This window comes from Gopherus flavomarginatus, chromosome 15 (assembly GCF_025201925.1).
Source record: "Gopherus flavomarginatus isolate rGopFla2 chromosome 15, rGopFla2.mat.asm, whole genome shotgun sequence".
Taxonomy (NCBI): domain Eukaryota; kingdom Metazoa; phylum Chordata; order Testudines; family Testudinidae; genus Gopherus; species Gopherus flavomarginatus.
In genome coordinates this window covers 11,980,566-11,998,883 of record NC_066631.1, presented here as the reverse complement: position 1 = coordinate 11,998,883, position 18,318 = coordinate 11,980,566, and the positions used below count along the sequence as shown (strand labels likewise).

The 18,318-nt window shown below is 39.8% G+C and overlaps 2 protein-coding genes across 9 annotated transcripts in view; one reads left to right on the top strand and one right to left on the bottom strand.

Moving 5' to 3' along the window:
* The window catches only part of PRR14L (proline rich 14 like), a 35,798-nt gene that overhangs the window by 12,590 nt on the left and 4,890 nt on the right, over positions 1–18,318 (top strand). For 6 of the 7 annotated variants that reach the window (XM_050924317.1, XM_050924316.1, XM_050924313.1 and 3 more), the window contains 5 exons: positions 1,965–2,046; positions 6,342–12,456; positions 16,533–16,601; positions 17,141–17,309; positions 17,936–18,042. In XM_050924317.1, the coding sequence (XP_050780274.1) occupies positions 1,965–2,046; positions 6,342–12,456; positions 16,533–16,601; positions 17,141–17,309; positions 17,936–18,042 (6,542 nt within the window). The remainder of the gene's footprint in view (positions 1–1,964; positions 2,047–6,341; positions 12,457–16,532; positions 16,602–17,140; positions 17,310–17,935; positions 18,043–18,318) is intronic. The other variant, XM_050924318.1, reaches the window with a different exon arrangement.
* LOC127034926 (melanotransferrin-like) overlaps positions 16,628–18,318 on the bottom strand; it is a 28,969-nt gene continuing 27,278 nt past the window's right edge. Inside the window, exon 17 of one of the 2 annotated variants that reach the window (XM_050924332.1) lies at positions 16,628–16,972. In XM_050924332.1, coding sequence (XP_050780289.1) covers positions 16,917–16,972 — 56 coding nt within the window. In that variant the 3' untranslated portion in view covers positions 16,628–16,916. The remainder of the gene's footprint in view (positions 16,973–18,318) is intronic. The other variant, XM_050924334.1, reaches the window with a different exon arrangement.

Below are 18,318 nucleotides of genomic sequence, written 5' to 3'. Positions count from 1 at the left end.
AAAGTAAACATACACCGCTACCTCAATGTAATGCCACCCTATATAACATGAATTTGGATATAATGTGGTGGGGCAGGGCTGCACACTCCGGTGGATCGAAGCAAGTTCAATATAACACGGTTTCACCTATAACGTGGTAAGATTTTTTTGGCTCCCAAGGACAGCGTTTTACTGAGGTAGAGGTATATTAGCAAATGCCTTCTTAAATGTACAGTGATATGTGACACTTAATATTGCTGTTTAACCACAAATTATTATTAGAGTATTTGATTGAGAAAGCAGCAAAGAATCCTGTGGCACCTTATAGACTAACAGACATTTTGGAGCATGAGCTTTCGTGGGTGAATACCCACTTCCTCAGATGCATGTATTCACCCACGAAAGCTCATGCTCCAAAACGTCTGTTAGTCTATAAGGTGCCACAGGATTCTTTGCTGCTTTTACAGATCCAGACTAACACGGCTACCCCTCTGATACTTGATTGAGAAAGTTATAGTTAAGGTTGAAGAATGGCTCAACACCTCCTGTTTCATGTGTTCATAACTTCCTTAAAATATTCACCTTTTTAATTAAATTTTTTTTCATGATTGGTCAGTTGTCAAAGATGAGATTTTGGGATTTTTTTCTAAAGTTTGTGTGTATTTGTTTTTTAAGTTTGAGTTAAGTCCCCTTATCCATTTTTGAGCCAGGCAAGGATGAAAAAAGATATGAGTTCTAATGAAGATACTGTTTAGGTCAGAAAGAACGTGTTTTCCATAGACTTTCACCTGGAGCTGCTGTCTCCTTGCTCAGCCATTCTAGCTTTCTTATACTCTCAGAATTTTGTTAATTTTGAGTGAGTGATCAATGATCATACATCCATTTCAAGTATCCAACATCCAAGTAGTGAGACCTTGAGAATGTGTACAATTTTGAAATGGATGACTGGGGCGTGGGTCCCCAGACTGCTCATTGACTCTCCTGGGTGGAAAATAGGTCTTTAGGCAATTCTTGACTGAGAAACAGGTCCTAGGGATAATCTTCCTTGTCCTGAGAGAGAGATGGATCCCCATGCTTCTCCCTAGTCCCTCTAACCATTACAGAGAGAAACCAGTGCCTCTGTTATGTGCAAATTTTGTGAACTGTCCATATTTCAGTAGTGCATTTAAAGGAGTGTGTAGTTCTTAGAGACAGTAGTATAGTAATTACAAGAAATGTACCTATAGAATGTGTGCGCTTGTGTGTTTCCCTTCATCTTTCAACAAAAATTTAGGAAACATAATGCAAAAAACTGTTAATGCAATAGTAAGTTTGCACAATTAAAGTAGTCAGAAAATGCTAAGTTACAGTTTGGCAGGAGAGTTAACTAGCCCACATCATAGAAACCGGTAGTACAGTGAGGAGGGTAATATTTTCTTGCACATTTTTCATCTGCACAAGGGATTCCACTGAGAGGGATTATAATAATAGGTTTGGGGTTTAATGAAGGATTACCATTCTGTTTCATATTGGGATGCTTTCCATTGTATTTAAATTCACTTACTGCTTTAGTTCCTACTTTGGCAAGGCTTTACTGATGCAGAGTTGAAATCTTCTCTGGAATTGTCTCCTCCTGAGGATAGGAAAGACTAATGCAGGATCTTCAACAGTGAATGGATTTTTAAAAAAAAAAAAAAAAAGAGGAAAGATGTGATGAGACAGTGAGCTAGAAAGGAAGGAGAATTTCTCTCATTAAGTGCTTATGGTTCAGTTACTTGCCTGTATTACCACACTTGTAAGTGTGTTTATGGTGTACGTATGACTTTCTCCTTCATTCCCCAAAAAAGCCTAGCATATTATGTGGTATGCTAATGCGTACTGCATCCAGAGTTAGGACTGGCTGAGCAGGTACAGTCCCTGGAGTCTAAGAATAGTCTCTGAAAACTATAATTACCATTTAGTCTCAGGTGTTGCTGCTATGGTGGTGACTTGTTCCTTTATTTCAGGAGAAGCCTCAGATAAACCGGAGTGGGGGAGAATTTTCAAGACACTGCTGCACTGAAATGGCAAGCCCTCTGAAGAGTAAAGGTGCATATTTCAGTTGTACAGCTTTTTTCCTTCAGGATCCTCTTTCATTCACAGAAGTGCATGAATGATTGCACGGATAGCTCCTCTGTTCTTTTTGGTAGTGCAAGTTATTGCCCTGTTCGTTTAGAACAATAGCAAAGCTTAATCCTGTGCTCTCTCCTGGCCATATGCTTATGTAATTGAAATGCTCTGATGGAGGGTCCATATTTGGTAGTTCTTAGTCTGAAATACTTGTTGACTCCAGTGCAGATGCTCTTGTTAGTAATTATTGTTTGGTTTTGAGAAATAAGGTAATACATAACTACATGAAAATGTTAACGGTAGAGATGTGCAAAAGAAACAATAATTGGCTGACTCAATCACCATCTAACACTTGAGAATATGCAGTTTCCAAAGTGAGAGGGGTTTCTGCCCTAATTCTTAGTCCTCCTGTTAATGATCCGCTCCTGTACACTTCTGTCCACAAATGCTTTGATCACTTTGCCTGCATCTGATGGCTATTCTCTCTCTTTCTCTGCACAGCAAGCAGGCATGTTGTGACTCAGTTTAACTCCAGGATTCTGGAACAACCATATTTTGATTTCAGTTCTGTGTTTTTTGCAAATCAGTCCTGTATCTGTTTGCAGTTGCTGTTCTGTGAATTACTGGCATTCAGACCGAGCATAAAACAAAACCAAGAAAAGACCAGCCTTAAGCAACACATGAAGCTCGTATTTGCATGGAGAACAGTTTTCAGGTCTTGGTCTCTGAAAGTATGGAAGAAGTCTTCAAAAGTTTGAGCAAATACTGTTCAGATGTTTTTGAGCATAAAGAAATTGAAAATTCTTTTCTGAAACTTGTGACTTCTTTTGAACAAAACTATTGTTGAAATAACCAGAAGCAAACACAAAATGAAATTTGATGTGGAAATAACTCTCATTAAGTGTCTTTGAGTGTTGTGGTGCAAAGAGTTTTGATTTGAAAATAATCTGAGAATTCCATGCTGCACGGTATATTTTACCAAGAAGTCTTATTAAATTAATAAAATGCCAGCTAGAAAAACTGCTTCATTGTACATGTTTATGGCTAACCTACTAACACAAGGAAGAATGCAATGAAGAGATTAGGGAGGGCTGCTGCACATTTTGCCTAGCACCAAGGCAGGGGCCCCAATCGTATAAGCCTCAGAAGGTGCGTGGGACAGGAAATCTAGTGGTGTTAAACCAAATAGCTTCCAGATTATGGAATTTGCTTGTTGCCATTTTTTTAAGAGTCAGCCGGTCTGCTAACTCTTGGATGGGAGCTGCTGGAAGCGGCAGCCAGTATATCCCTCGGCTTACGCCGCTTCCATTGGCCTGGAGCAGCGAACCGTGGCCATTGGGAGCTGTGAGCGGCCAAACCTGCGGACGCGGCAGGTAAACAAACCGGCCTAGTCCACCAGGGGCTTTCCCTGAACAAGTGGCGCAACAAGTTTGGGAACCACTGTTCTAAGGTGATATGCTGTTGTCAATCAAGCTGAGACATGATGTGACTATACATCTATATAACACTGTCTTATAAGAGGATGCTTTCCCTACAGTAGCTGTCATTTGTAATATCCTAGCAATATACATAAGTTTTATGAAAGTACTTAGTAATGTCAGTAAACTTTTTCAAACAAGATGAGATCTATGCCTCCTCCTTGCTGGATGACTTGTTTATATCTAAGAGTGCCCTCACAAAGAATAAGTGGAAATGGCTCGCCGGTATGCAGCTCAGTATTTAGATGAGAAAAGCATTGTCATAAGTCCGTACAAGAATCAGTAGATGCCGGAAGAATTGATCTTCCACTGTAGAGTGTGAATGGATAGCAAGAGCCACAAAGAGCTCTCTGCAGAGGAAAGAGCTTGGATGCTAAACACACAGCCAAAGAGGTCTCTAACTATAAAAAAGCCAAGGACTGTTGTTTCTACTAAGTGTCATGCTGTTAGGCAAGACTCTATACATGAAATTGTCAGTTTTCTTCTCTAATTGCCCTGGCATATTTTATCAGTTTATCAACCTGTGCCACCTACGTTGCAGGAAAGATGGCTAAGTCTCTGTGCTAATGGCTAAAGAACAATATGTATGTAGCTGGTCAGAGGATTCCTGAGACAGAACAGCATTTTTATAACTGTAGATGCCACCTGAACTGCTGGGGTGCACACACACACGTACTAAGGAAATCAGTGCAGAAGGATCCATGACAGGCACTTGTAACATGAGAATCTACTGTCCTGGAAAGCTGGCTCAGCAGACAGTTAATATACACAAGCAAGTGGAGCCTCAATCTCAAGATTATTATTTAATTGCAAATCAGGTTTTGGGTGCACTCTTGCTGGATCTAGTCATGTCAAGATTGAGCAACAAGACACACAGATTCCTCTCCAGGAGAAGGAATCATAAGGGTACAGCAATTGACATCCTGTCCAAGAGATGGCTGAAAAACCTTTCTGTATGTCTTGTCACCTGTATTCAGACTGCAAAATGATACAAAGCCAAGGTAATTCTGATTGTTCCTTAGTGTCTAAAGAACCTTGGTTTTCTGACCTGATCAGTCTGTTGGTCTATCTGCCCATCTTCTTTCCCTGCAGGAGAGATTATGCAGTTGGAGGTCCAGTTCTGAACATGAGCCAGAAAAGTGAAGTTTAGCTGCATGACACTTAAAGTAACTGAAAAATGAAGGCCAGCCTTCCACACCACCTTATCTACATCACATGCAGTTGCCCAACAGTCTGTATTCTAGAGCCTGGTCATGGGTTCAAGTACCAATGGAGGTGCAATCATGCAGTACTCTGCAACTCAAGGCCAAAGATATGTTCTGAAGTCCCTACATCAGGGCTTGACAATACATCTAACATATCGGACTTTAAAATCCCACATTGCAGCACTGCATTCAACAGAAAATAGACTTCACTCTATCCTGACACTGGAAGGTTCCCCAGGGCACATTGGCTAAGTAACTGTCTACATATGTATGGAATATAGCACTTGTGTTCAATACTCTGTAGATGTCAGAAGGGCACTCAGAATATACAGTTCATCCCAGTGCAGTCTGATGGAATTTGTAAGGCACACTTGAACCCCTCTCAATATGTTTACTGGTTGTATAAGGTAGACCTGCAAGCTTCATTGGATGCTTCCTTTGGCGGAGGAGCTCTGCGCGCGGTGGCACTTCACGGATTAGGTAGTGGTAGAGAATAAATAGAATGCTAAGTGTGTTCACGGAGCCATACACATAGACATCTTTGGCAATCTTAGTGATAACGTGCTGAACACTTATATAAAAGGGGCATGGATTCCCAATCCAGAAATATCAAACTAGAAAAAATTTACAAATGAAATGAATTGAAGGAAGCTGGTTGGCACAGAAGTAGAGGCTACTAAAAGGAAAATCCTTTTTACCCAAGAGTGGGAGAATGCACTAAAGGAAGTGGTTAGAAAAGAAGATACACATGGAAACAGATTTATTAAAATATTCACAGGTGAAGCTGAGGCACTCCTTTTGTTGTAGAGAAAGAAGAGGCATTAGTGAAGAGATTAAAGAAAAAGAAGATGTAATCAGACTGTTTTGGTATTGAAATGGACTTGGACAATCTTATGGGTCTTTTCCACCTCAAGCTACTTACTATTAACCTTGGTAACATTTGGATAGATTGGAAGAGAGAAAGAGAATAAAAGTACAAAATGCTCTTGAAATAGTTGCTCCATTGCAAAATTTCATTTCAACTGTGCATACATATCTTCCTCTAGTTCCTTGTCTGCATGAGAACAGTAGTTGGTAGTACAAAAATTGTAGTAAGAGGAGACTTTTTAATCTTCTCTCCTGTAATACAATTGAGAGTATAAATTCATTCAGTTTTGAAACAGCTTACTCTGTCCCACCAGATAATTTTAATACACATCTTGTCTACTTCCCACTCTTCTAAATCTGTACATATTTTAATTTGCTATTCATCATAGAAAAATGCTACTGAAAATAAGCACTGCCACTAGTTTGATAGAACTCGTATGACACCTGGCTCTGAACTCCTGAATTACAGTGATCTGGAAATTCAGAATATTGGATCCATACCAGTTATGTTTAATATCCATGCAAATAGGTTACAGTTAGGATTAAAATAGAATTTTGATTTGTTTTAAAGTAGACTGGTGGTGGGGTTTGTCAATGTGATTAAGTATGAATTAGCAAAAGTGTGCTGTTCATAATTGTATATTAAGTAAATTAAAAAAAAACTTCCATTTGACTTTCTTCTCTAGTGTGCAGTACTGATTTTTTTTTAATTTTTTTTGTGCAGAAGAAAACCAAACAAATGTACAGGAGGTACCTGAAATTCTGCCAAAGCTCACTGAAGAAGTACAAGGTATGAAGGCTGATGGGACTAGGATATTTAGTAAAGCAGGACACAGGAATGACAGAGTGAGTAAAGGTCTTCCACCTGAGAACAATGAATGCCCAGATATAGCCACTATCATGGCCAGTGGTGAGTTTTCAGAAACCAACACCTTAGTTCCCTTAGAGCCTTTAACAGTTGTGGAGACTGGATCAACAAAAGAACATCCACAAGAAGAAAAAGAATATAAAGGGTTAACAGCCTGTACGGCAGTGTCATTGACCACAATAGGTTGTGCTATTTTTGAGTCAGAAACTGGAGAAGTAGAGTTGTCTAGATCAAGCCATGTTAATAAAACTAAGGCAGCACCTGCTAGTTACCAGACTTACCAGCAAGATGAAGAAAACAGCCCTCATAACAGGGCTGTTCCTGTATCTAAGAGTAGTGTTGAAGTTGATATTTTTCTCTCAAAAGGAAGCTCTGAAGCATTATGTGGTGCATTAAGAAGTTTGTGTAGTCTGGAATCTGGAAATATACCACTGGAAGACAACACCACTGAGATCTGTGAAAAACAGGAGTATCTTGCTGGAGAGAGAGAGAGCCCAAGCTGTGATGGTGATAGTCAAAGAACTGAGTTTCTAGAGAACTGGATCGCCAAACCTGTGATGGAAGAACAGCTCTCTCCAGTGCAGAGTGAAGAAATGTCCAGTGATGAGGCTGAACAATTGGAAACGGATAGTTGCTCTGACCATTCATACAACTATGGTTATGGGAAAGTTGCTGAAATCCAGAGAGAAACTGCTATGAAGAGCAGTTGTGGCATGGATAGTGGGCATGATATTCAAGAAAATGTTAATTCAGAGAGCTCTAATTCGCTAGTTCCTAGTTCTGTTGCTTCATCAACTGAGGAGTTTCCAAAAGAAAATTTAAGAATCCCTTCAGAAATTAATAACTTGAAAAAGGATGAGGACCAGTGGCAAATATGTATTGATGATGTATTCTGGGGTGATGTAGTAAAACAGCATACAAAAGAAAATGGAACTTTGTTGGTGGAAACAAAAAATGTTGTCAGTATTCAGACTGGAAACCTGCCTACATGTTCTAAAAATAGCTACAATAAATATGTAAATTCTCCTCCCACTGTTCATGATTTTCTGGACTATGGCTCCAAGGTAGGTGAAGTTTCCCTTGAGGCACAACTATTTGAAAAGGAAACCAACAGCAGTTCAGTGGTAGAAGATCTGAACAACAGTTTTGGTAAAGCTCCAGAAGCAAATAGTGTTAATGTCAGCCTTCCTACATGCAAAGAAACTAACTTTGCTTACACACTAAGTGAAGCTCTTAGTCGTGATGCAGAAAACTCAAGAGTCTCTCTTGGGGTTATAAGTGAACTTTCTTCTTGTAATGCTGATGCAGTTTCAAACAGAGATGTGTACCTGGACAGGCAGTCTAAAAAAGAATTGATCATTTCTTCGGCAAAACTGGAGGCACAACATGCGGGCCTTCTGCATCATAAAAAGGAAGAATTGTCTTTACTAAATCACAGGAGTTTCAGTACTTCTAATGTAGCAAGTAAAGGTTCCCAGAAGAGCATGCACTCTGCATGGGGGGATACAGAGAAGATGGTCACTGATATGGAAAATGAAGAAAGTGACATAGGTACTCATAATGGCAAGTGTTTAAAAGACCGCTGTTCAGCTGTCAAGACCTGCATCATCTTATCAGATAGTGCCAGCTTGGATAATGCTACACTGAACAAGGATTCCTTTAAAGCGCAGGCTAAATTGAAGACTGAAGAAGTCAATGGCTTGGAAACAGGAGACTTACTTATACATAATGATAAAAAGGCAGTCAACCCTCCTGAGGAGAACACTCACGTAGCATGTGAATCTGTTCCTTGTGAAGATAGTTGTAATTGCAGCAATATGTTTCAGTATATGACTAATCGTACTTCCACAGCAGAAAAGCTATTGTGTTCAGCTTGCACTCCAGATAAGTCCACTACTAGATTATCAAAAGTGGAGAATTCAGATACAAATATCGAAGTAGAAAGCTCAAAACTCTATGATGGCCATAGTGAAATAACAGAGGAAAGGTTAGATTCTGGCACCAGAGAGAGAACTTCTGATACAGGTAAGGGACAAGAACAAATTAGCTCTTGTGAATTACAGAGAGATGAAATTGATAGAATAGAAACTGTGGATAGTGTAAAGGCACATAAAGGCAGTCACCAAAATGAGACTAGTGAACAGTCAGTCAACAGAGATTTGAAAAACAACATATTTGGTATCCATCTTGAACTTGGCAACACAACAGTAGTCCTGGGAGAAGGAGAACTAGAGATGTGCAAGAAGACTGTGTTACCTTGTGAATACAGTCTTTCCAAAGGCACTACTTCAAAGAGTGACACAGACTCCGGCATCCCAAGTCATGAAAAACATTTGGCCCAATCCTTTGACTTAGAATTGTCAGATTTTAAACATTCAAAGCAACCAAATAAGACTATTTGTCAGGTGGAAAATCAATATCTTGCATGTCAAAGTGAGCTTAATGGGCCAGTTTCATACAAGCAAAATGAAACCCGAGTAGCCGATGAAGTTCTGGAGTTCCAGCAGTATGACTTGGACATCTCAAATAAGCAAATATCGAACACTGGTGTACAAACTATGACGAGTTCAGTGGATGAACCTAAAAGATCTATCCGCTTCAAGGAAAATGAACCATTAACTCTAAAGAAAGATGAAGGCACAACTCCATTCGTTGATGAGTCTTTAAGAGAGAAGAGTTTTCAAGGAACTTTCAGAGACGTAATGGTGGATAACTCTTCCAATAGTATGGTAGATACAGACTGTTCAGAATACACAGATTCCATCAGTAATCTATCGGAAGGGGAAAAAGTAGAATTAAAAGAATCTGATAATGTAGGTAGCGGTACAAGGGAAGATCAAGGAACTTTCAAAGGAAATATGGTGGGTTATAGTTCTTCCAAAAGTTTGGTAAATGCGGACCATTCAGAATACACAGACTCTACCAGTAGTGCAAAGGAAGATAAAAAAGAACGTACAATATTGACAGAAAATACCAAAATTTCTGCATTATTGAACACGGGCAGCTTGGTTATGAGCCTGGAAAATAAAATTAAGACCATTGTTGAATCCTTTTCTGTCTCACAGTCAGCCTTCAAGAGTCTTTCATGTGCACCAGAAGATATGACTCTCGTTCCAGAGATCACAAATGAAACATGCTTACTGTTGGATTCTTCAGTAAATCATAGAATCATAGAAAGAAATAAAGCTTGTCCTCAGCCAGAACTTGTGACTTTTACAGTTTCTGATGGTCCAGAGAGAGTGAATCCAGTGCAGCCTGAAGAGTTCTGTGTGAACCAAGAGCTTTCCAGTTTGAAAGGTGTAACTTCAAAAACACTTTTGGCTCAGAACTCAGAAATCTGCCTGCCTCAAAAAGATGAGCTGCCTGCATCATTGGAGAATGCACAGATAGTTGACCAGGATTTATCTTCAGCAAATGCCCTCTGTAATGACTATTCTGCTCTTGAGCTGATAGAGTCGTTTGAGAGAAGAGCTGATGGCAACGACAGCGCATCTGAAGAGAGAGAAAAAGCAATTAGCTCCTTAAACGATGCAGTTAAACTAGAAGCGTGTACGGCTTCTCATGCTCACAGCAAGGGGAGGTCTGTAAGTGCAGGGGTTAGTGAGCCAATTGTAAAAGAGATGGATGTAATTTCATCAGACAGTATTGATTGTGTACAGAAGTTTAAAAGACCATCTGTAGAAGACCAGAGACAAAGTGCCGTAACTGCAGAAAAAATAAAGATGCCAATGCATTCCATTTTTGACCATAAAAATTATTTAGGAGTTTTGCTAGAAGACTTGAAATTTTCTGTTGACAAAGTTAGAAGCTGTGTGCCTCTGAAGGCTGAGCCTTTTGAAAAGCCTTCACAAGCCTACTCTACTGAACAGATCCCAGAATGGAGTTTGAATAGCATTTCAGATAAAGGAAAAACTTACGTTAAAGATCATTCAGAATTATTAGATGTCAAGTTGCTTTCAGAAATCGTAGACAATTATTTGCAATCTAAAGACTTAGTTAACAAAGAGAGGTCAGAAGTCCATTATAATGCAATATGTAACAATAAGCTGTCAAAAAATTACACAGAAACACCTTTAAAATGTCTCAATTGCACTGAAGTGTGTCTGCCATATGAATTAAGTTCACAGAGCAAAGAAAACAGGAAGGAGGTTATAGGAGACAAAATGAAGATGCAAAATGACTCAGTCAGTGCAGAAAATGAGGTGTCTGATGCAGAGAGATTGGACAAAGTAGGTGAATGTCAAACTCTTAAGCGAAAGATGTCTGAGGAGACTGAAGTACATCCAGCTCAAAACATCCTGCTCTGTGAGGGGCAGGCACAGCAAATAAAGGAGTCAAATAACCAAGAGAAAGCAAAAGTCCCATTGCAGGAGAGTGTGGTGTTTGATCGTGAGCCTTTAGGTAGTTCTTCAGATGAACTGGTGACATCTTCAAGAGTCATGAAGATTGAAGGTCCTAGAGAACAGCTCTTCGCTGTCATGAGCAGTATAAATGATAGTGACAATAAACAAATATGTAGCACTTTACAAGAAGCCAAAAGGCCAAAGATTTCCAAGAATAATGATGATGATGATGATGATTCAGAGCATATGAAGACTATGGACTCAGAAGGGGAAAGCCTGAGCTTTCATTTTGGAACCCACATTGAATTGTCAGCAGATAATACCCCTTTCATTCCTGTTTCTCTCTCTCAACCACAAGCTAAAAGCTTTGCTGGGGATGATGAAATCCATGGCGCCCTTGGAAATGCACACAAACTAAGAGGACTTTTTTCATTAAAGAAGCAGCCACGAAGGAAGGTTCCCACAACAGTTATGCTCAAAACTGTCAGAAAAAGTAACACAGTTAAAAGCTCAGCTTTTATAAGGAATTGGTCTGAAACTGTTCCTATGCAAGAACACAAACTTCTCAGCTCTGTATATTTTGCCTGTAAACCATCAGTAATGGAAGCAGAAATAGCCATGAGACTGGACCACATGTCAGAGCAGAGAGCCAATAGGTGCAGTTTGTTGAACAGCTTGAAACTTACTAAATGTACCAAAGAACCAACACTGTTAAGCAGGCTGTCTACTATGGCCAGTAAACTACTGGCCCCACCCAAAAGCATCCACAGGTTAAAGACTCTGCAGTGTTCCTCTGAACATCCAGTGGTTGAAAGATTCAGCCAACTTAGATCTAAAAAGCTACTGGAAGTTTTTTCATGCTTTAACATGAAGTTAAACTCTCACCAGGCTGATGGCTTGTGCACCAAGATGTTCAACCTTCAGCCATTGGCACTTTATCCTGTAGACTCTACTAAAATACACATTTTAGACTTGAGTAGTAACATTCCATCATCAGTCTTCAATACCTCCATTTCCCCAATTTCTTTTCACATAAAATTGGACTCTGATTCTTTGATAAATCTCAGGGGGATTACATCCCAACAGTATGTACCTGATATACCAGCTTTAGAAAAGGCACCATTACATCCGTCACAGTCTTCAAAATGGACCTTCTCTTTCCTCCTGTCCCAAAGCTGCTCAGGTACAGCAGCTTTCAGGGAAGACACTAATCTCAGTAAGGAGCTGCAGTCTTCTGCTCTATCTCTAATAACCACAGAGACCGTAATCCCTAATCATGACATTAGGAGAAATCCCATAGCTAAAAAAACAGGGTGCTCCATGCTTGGCCTTCACACAGTGTTAGCACTTTCTTCCCCTGGATGTTACAGGATCTGGACAAGAAGAAGAAATGTAACCAGTCGAATTCCTACTGTCCAGAGACTGTTTATGTCACAATTCACACAGGGCTTGAAAGGGTTAAGGTCTCCAACTTCCGTATCAGATGACCTCTTCTCTTCATTGCCCTACTCACTGGGCAGGGTACTTTCCATATGGAGCCAGCATGGTCCTTCTGCCTGTCTCTCCGAATTCACTCCTCTCCATCCCAGTCACTGCAAGTGGCAGCCAAGTCTGAGCATCGAGAACAGGTAAAATCCATCAACTTCTTTCTGAGAATAAATACATAGTGTATATAGTTGTAGCTTTTTGGGGAGGGAGAGGGGTATTAGAGCTTGGAGTAGAGGGTCAGTTTCTGGTACTTCCTGTTTAACCTTGCACACTCAAGAAATGGCTCAATAGAAGACACTTCCATACAGAACCGTCTCTGTTATCTGAATTTGAGTACGTTTTCATTGTTAATCTCCTCTTCTGGCAGAACCGCTAACTCTTCTTCTTCTCCCTCCCTGCAATACACACACACACCAGAATATATTTTGCAGAAAGGTGAGCGGCTTTACTAACTCTGTTCTAAATGACTGCAGAGCCACTGGATTTTTGAGATAGGAAAGCTTTTTTTTCAGATACCTGAGCTACCAGTCTAGCTTGAGCCGTGACAAGATGGGCTTACGTGGCTTTGCAAATTCCAAATCTGAACAGAGAGAAATAATTGTGGTGCACTCAGTTAAACTTTTAATTGCATTCTGATGAATTGTTCTACATTAATTTTAATTGTAACCTGTTCTGTATAACTATTCCTGTTGACCGTTCTGCAAGATGCACTGTTAGCATAAATAAGTGCAGCTCCATTGAGATCACTGATGAATTTTGCCCTTTTTATCAAACTAAATAGGAGTGAGAGAAGAATAAAGATGGTTTGTTTTTTTGCTGCTAATTGCATGAGAGGATGGGTGGACTTGTTAAGGCATTACATGGGGAATGAAGAGACATGGGACCACTGGCTCTGCAGCTGCTGCAAGCTTCCTACATGACCTTTCTGTGCCTCAGTTATCCCATCTATAATATAGGATAATTCTGCTGCCTAACTTCACAGGGGTGGGCTGTTTGAGAGGTACTCAAATACTACAGTTATGAGAACTATAGAAAAGCCTATAAATTAAAATAGATAAGCTGATGAATTATCTTGCCTACCACTGTGATCTCTAAAGAAATGTTGAACCTGGCTTCTCTGTGTCCCTGTTTGGTGTAGGCAAAAATTTTGCCAGATAACTAACTACATACATTTCACTATCTGCTATCTGAGACCCCTGAGGTTTAAAGCGGCCCTTGCTGGCCAGAGCTAATCAAGTATTCAATCCACTGATGTAAATTCTCTTGGTCTACCAAGGTCTTGACAAAACCTTCTATACTAGTTCAAGTGTAAAGCATAAGCTTTGGAACTTTTTAAATAAAACTCCTAGGGAATAACAGAATGGAGCTAAATAGTGTCCTACGGAACCAATTTTATAATCAATTGTCCCATGGAATTGTGATCTCTTTGCCAGACTTTGTGAAGCAATATTTCAAGTACAGCTTTCTATAATATAGATTCTTTACTGTGTTGGAGTGACCAGGTCCAGCTACAGTTTGAGAACTGAACAGAGTTGGTAACTCTTAATCACCACCACTAATCATAAGAAAAAGCATAAACCCTTTTTAAAAATGTACATCTGTATCAGGTAAGTTTTTAGTCTCTCGAGTTGAGAGATGTAGCACTTGGCATGGGAAGCTAATGCTGAATGCCGCACTTGATAAGCTAGTTTTATGGGCATCAGTCTTTCTTCCCACTCTTTTTCTCACACAAGTCAGACTGTCTAACAGGGTATGCTGTGATTGCAGACTATCAGTCAGTTAACATAAGTGAAGATTTAATCCCTGCATCTAAAGGCCAATTTTAAAAAATCACTGTGAAATGTTCTTTATTACTAATGGAGAGAAGTCAAGTAAAATCTAAGTACTTCTCTGGACAGATAACAAGAGACTGAAATGCAGTATGCTGTCCCTAAAATTTAGTTCAAGAAATGTTACACTCTTAAAGTGAGAAGAAATTGTGGTTGACTTTTCTGTCCCACTCACAGCTTCTTTAAAGAGAAGTTACTTAAGCATGCTATAATAGCTGGAAAGGGTGATATTCAGTGAACTCTCAAGTAGAGTATTGAGCAAATTCTGCTTCTAAAATAGGCAATGAAAGTGATATTTTGAAGGATTTGGTCATAAGACAATGTGGGAGGAAATGCCAGCTGAAATGTTTAAAACAAACTGTGAAATATAATTTAAAAAATTTAAAAACGCAAAACATATTAAATATTTAGGTAAACTGTTCATTTTTTTAAAAAAGGGTGTAATCTCTAAATTAGGGAGAAGTGTGAGGGGGACTGATTCTTGTACTCAAACAATCTTTCATAAAGGAATTGCTACTGCTTTGTGGAGAAATATATTTGCTGCAATGTACGCCAAGGTCAACTAATCATCTCCTTGCCCACACTTAATAGGATCAAAAGTTTATTAAGCTATTCTGATGAGGATGGGTGAATATCAGGAAAGGGTATGACATGTACGAGTGTCAGCAGGGTTTGACACTATCAATCATAGCAGTCCTAAGCTTCACATGGACCTTTTCTTGTGATGAGAAAGTTCCCTTCCAGTTGGATTCTTTAACTTCGCTTTGGCTTTTTCATAACTGAGGAGGCAGTGAACACTGAAATAGTTTTTCCTTCCTGTAAAGCTGTTGCTACCAGATAGTGATCAGAATTTTTACTTTAAGCAAAACCTTTTTCCACATTACTGCCTTTCTGAGACTAAACTTTTTAGAGGAGTGGAATGTTTTCATCATTCTTACTTGCATTTTTGCTGCATGAAGCAGAATATTTTGTTAGCAGCAGGTGAGACTTCCATGCACATACCAGTTCAAATTCTAGCACTACCAGACTAGTAGTGACTAGAATACTGGTGGATAGGAAGCACTGTACATGTGGCACTTAATGATAAATGTGGTAAAGAAATTCATTGGGTATCTGTGTAAGTGTCTTTCATGCCTACTGCTGCTATGGTGTCTGCAATCTACGGTAAAAGCTTATACGCTCCTTAACAGTATATAATGCTTCCTTACATGGAAAACAAAGTCTCAAGCTTTCTAACTTTAGTAGGGTTGAATATATTTAGCTATAGGCACATGGAGAGAACAGATAAGGGACTTGGGTCTGGTGTACACTACAGCGTTAATTGGATGGAAGTCTGCTTATGCCAACATAACTATGGAAGTGTCTACACTTAAATTTTGCTCCTTCCAACGTAATTGCTCTGCTTGCTGACTTAATAGCTCCATCTCCACTAACAGTGCAGAGTCACACTGACACTGTGTTGCTTACTTTGAATGTTACTGGCTTTCAGGAGCTGTCCCATGGTGCGCGACACTAACAGTACAATTGATACAGGCACCCCTGGTGAGGACATACACCACCAACACAAGAAGCGAAGTGTAGACATGCAGAAGTGATGTAATTACTGCAGTGGCTGTATGCCAATTTAGGTTAGGTTGATTCAATTTTGTAGTATAGACATGACCTTAATCTTAACAAATGAAGTCAAGGCAGTTCCAGATTACTGAATTATTTAATTTTTCTTGTGTGTGTGATGCTAATAGTGCACATAGAAAAAATAGAAGTTTAGTGTTAGAAGATCCCAAACCGTTGTGTAGGTCTTCTTCCTATAGATCTGTGTTGCCAGTAGTCTTTCTAGAAAAGACTTAGATATTCCCATCAATTAAGAGCATTGCAACAGGAGTTAGAGGGGATGTGGAGTTAATCTTGTGGAAGTCCTTGATCATACTTATTTGGCCACTATGCTCCTTTTGTTTGGCAGACAAGTCTGTCAGGGCTTATTATTTTTGTTACTTTAGATTTACCTTCCAAACAAACAAAACCAGCTTGGAACGGAGAACCCAGGCTCTCTTGAAAACACCTCCAGCTTTCATACTAAAACATGCTTCCTCCCCTTCTGAAATTTTCTGAATTTCTTCATTATATTTTTCGGTTAAGAAGTGAAAATAGAAGTATTTCCCTCCTAGATAATTTGTCAATGAATCTTAGACACTAATGACAAATGTCGATTGCTGCCATGTTGGGTTTTTTGGGGATGCGGTGGGGTAGAGAGAGGGTCCTTGGACATGTCTGACATTTCTTTGCTTCCTTGGAGTCTAGATTATACTGATGAAGTCTTTCCTCCCCTTTTATGGTGTAGTCCTAATTTAGCTGTCTTTTTGTTTGTTTTTTGTTCTTTTTTGAACTAGTTATTCCATGTTACCCCACATGACTGTCCAGGGAACAGAAGCTGCAAGGACCACGGGTGCAGAGAGAAGGTAAGAGTCTTACCCTGTAATATTTGTTACATATGGTAGGAATGTGAGTTTTTCCACATTCTGGCAGTCTGGTTTCCCAGGTTTTGGTAGATCCCCTTAAGGGTTTGTCTGCCAAAACCTCAGTGTAACACCGATTCTGAATGGGTGTGTTTTTTCATATATACACACAACAGTAGATGACTGGATGTAGCAAATGTAGATAATCTTTAAGCCCTTCTGTGCTGCTTGTCATGAAGATGCATGAAATTATTGTGGTCCATTTTTTCACCCCAGATACTTGATCTTGTTCAAGAGCTGGACTCCAAACACTGGTATTTACTCACATGTATCTTCGGTGCTTCTGTGGGAGACCAATCTCCTTTTAAATATACCTAGTGAACAAAGCAAACAGTTACAGCAATCCAGTCAAGGTTCTAATTTATAATATGTCCTAGATGCTAGAATGCTGTCACAATAAAAATCCAGCATTAATCTAAATATTCTGTCATCTTCATCGCCCTCATTTTTTTCCTGTCTTTTTCCCCTCCTCAAATTTATAGGCTGGAACGTTCACTCTGTGATTTGCTACCAAAGTCTTGCACTTTTCCGGAATCAGCAATATCTCCACTCAGGCTTTCAGTACCTGAATTACAGGTCCATCCCTTTGATGAACTCGATGCTTCTCTCCCACTGTGTCCCACATCTCAGAGTGCCACCAAACTGAAAAAAGTGAGTGACTTCTTGTCTTTATTAGTGGAAGTAGGCAGGCAGCCAGTGTTTGTGCATACAGTAAAATGGTGGCTTTATTAACCTGGAAATCTAGTGTTGCACTGCAACTAGACAAGGATTAGGGTTTAGGTCTGAGCTTGGACCTTCGTTCCCCAGGCACACAAGACCTGGATCACTATAGCTCCTTGCATTCCTCTGGTCTATGCTACTCCTGCGTTAGTTAGGAGTAGCTGCTGCTGAAGCAGAAAGAGGTAAGCAAAACATAAAGGGATAGAGGGCCTATGAGAGGAGAAGACAATTCTGGAAGACTGCTTTCCTCCTTACCTTTCCCAGAAAGCCTTTGATATGTTGCACTGACAAACACTAGCAAGATTCATTGATTTGATTTTTTTTTTTTTTAAAGCCAAATGGGACCTCTGTAACCATCTAGTCTGATGTCCTAAGTCATAGAATTTGTCCCTGTAATTCCTGCATCAAGCTCAGTAACCTGTGGTGGAAATAGAGCATTTCTTTAAGAAACACATCCAGTTTTGATTTAAAAAAACTCAGTGGTGAAACTGCATCACTCTGTCACTCTCCTTGCTCCTTTATTTTATATTTTATATTTCTTTCTCTTTATCCAAAAGGCTGAGCCAGAGAAGAGGCCAAAGAGAGTTTCTCAGATCCGGATCCGGAAAACTGTTCCCAAGCCAGATCCTAACCTCACCCCCATGGGACTCCCCAGACCAAAAAGGTGAGATGTGTCTCTTAAATGGACAGTGATACTGGGATCTGCTACTTCTAAGATGTGTCTCCAGCACTGTAGCATCACTATTCCAATAAATGGCTTTCCTCTTCTGTCCATTCTCTCTACTTGCCCAGTTAGTCTTTTCCTAGTTAGGTGGGCTTGGTGTTCAGTTTCTCCATAAGCCAAGGTTAAGAGCCGGGTATGTTGTCTGGGTAGAACAGGGTTTCTCAAACGGGGGTCGCCATTGTGTAGGCAAAGCCCCTGGCGGCCGGGATGGTGTGT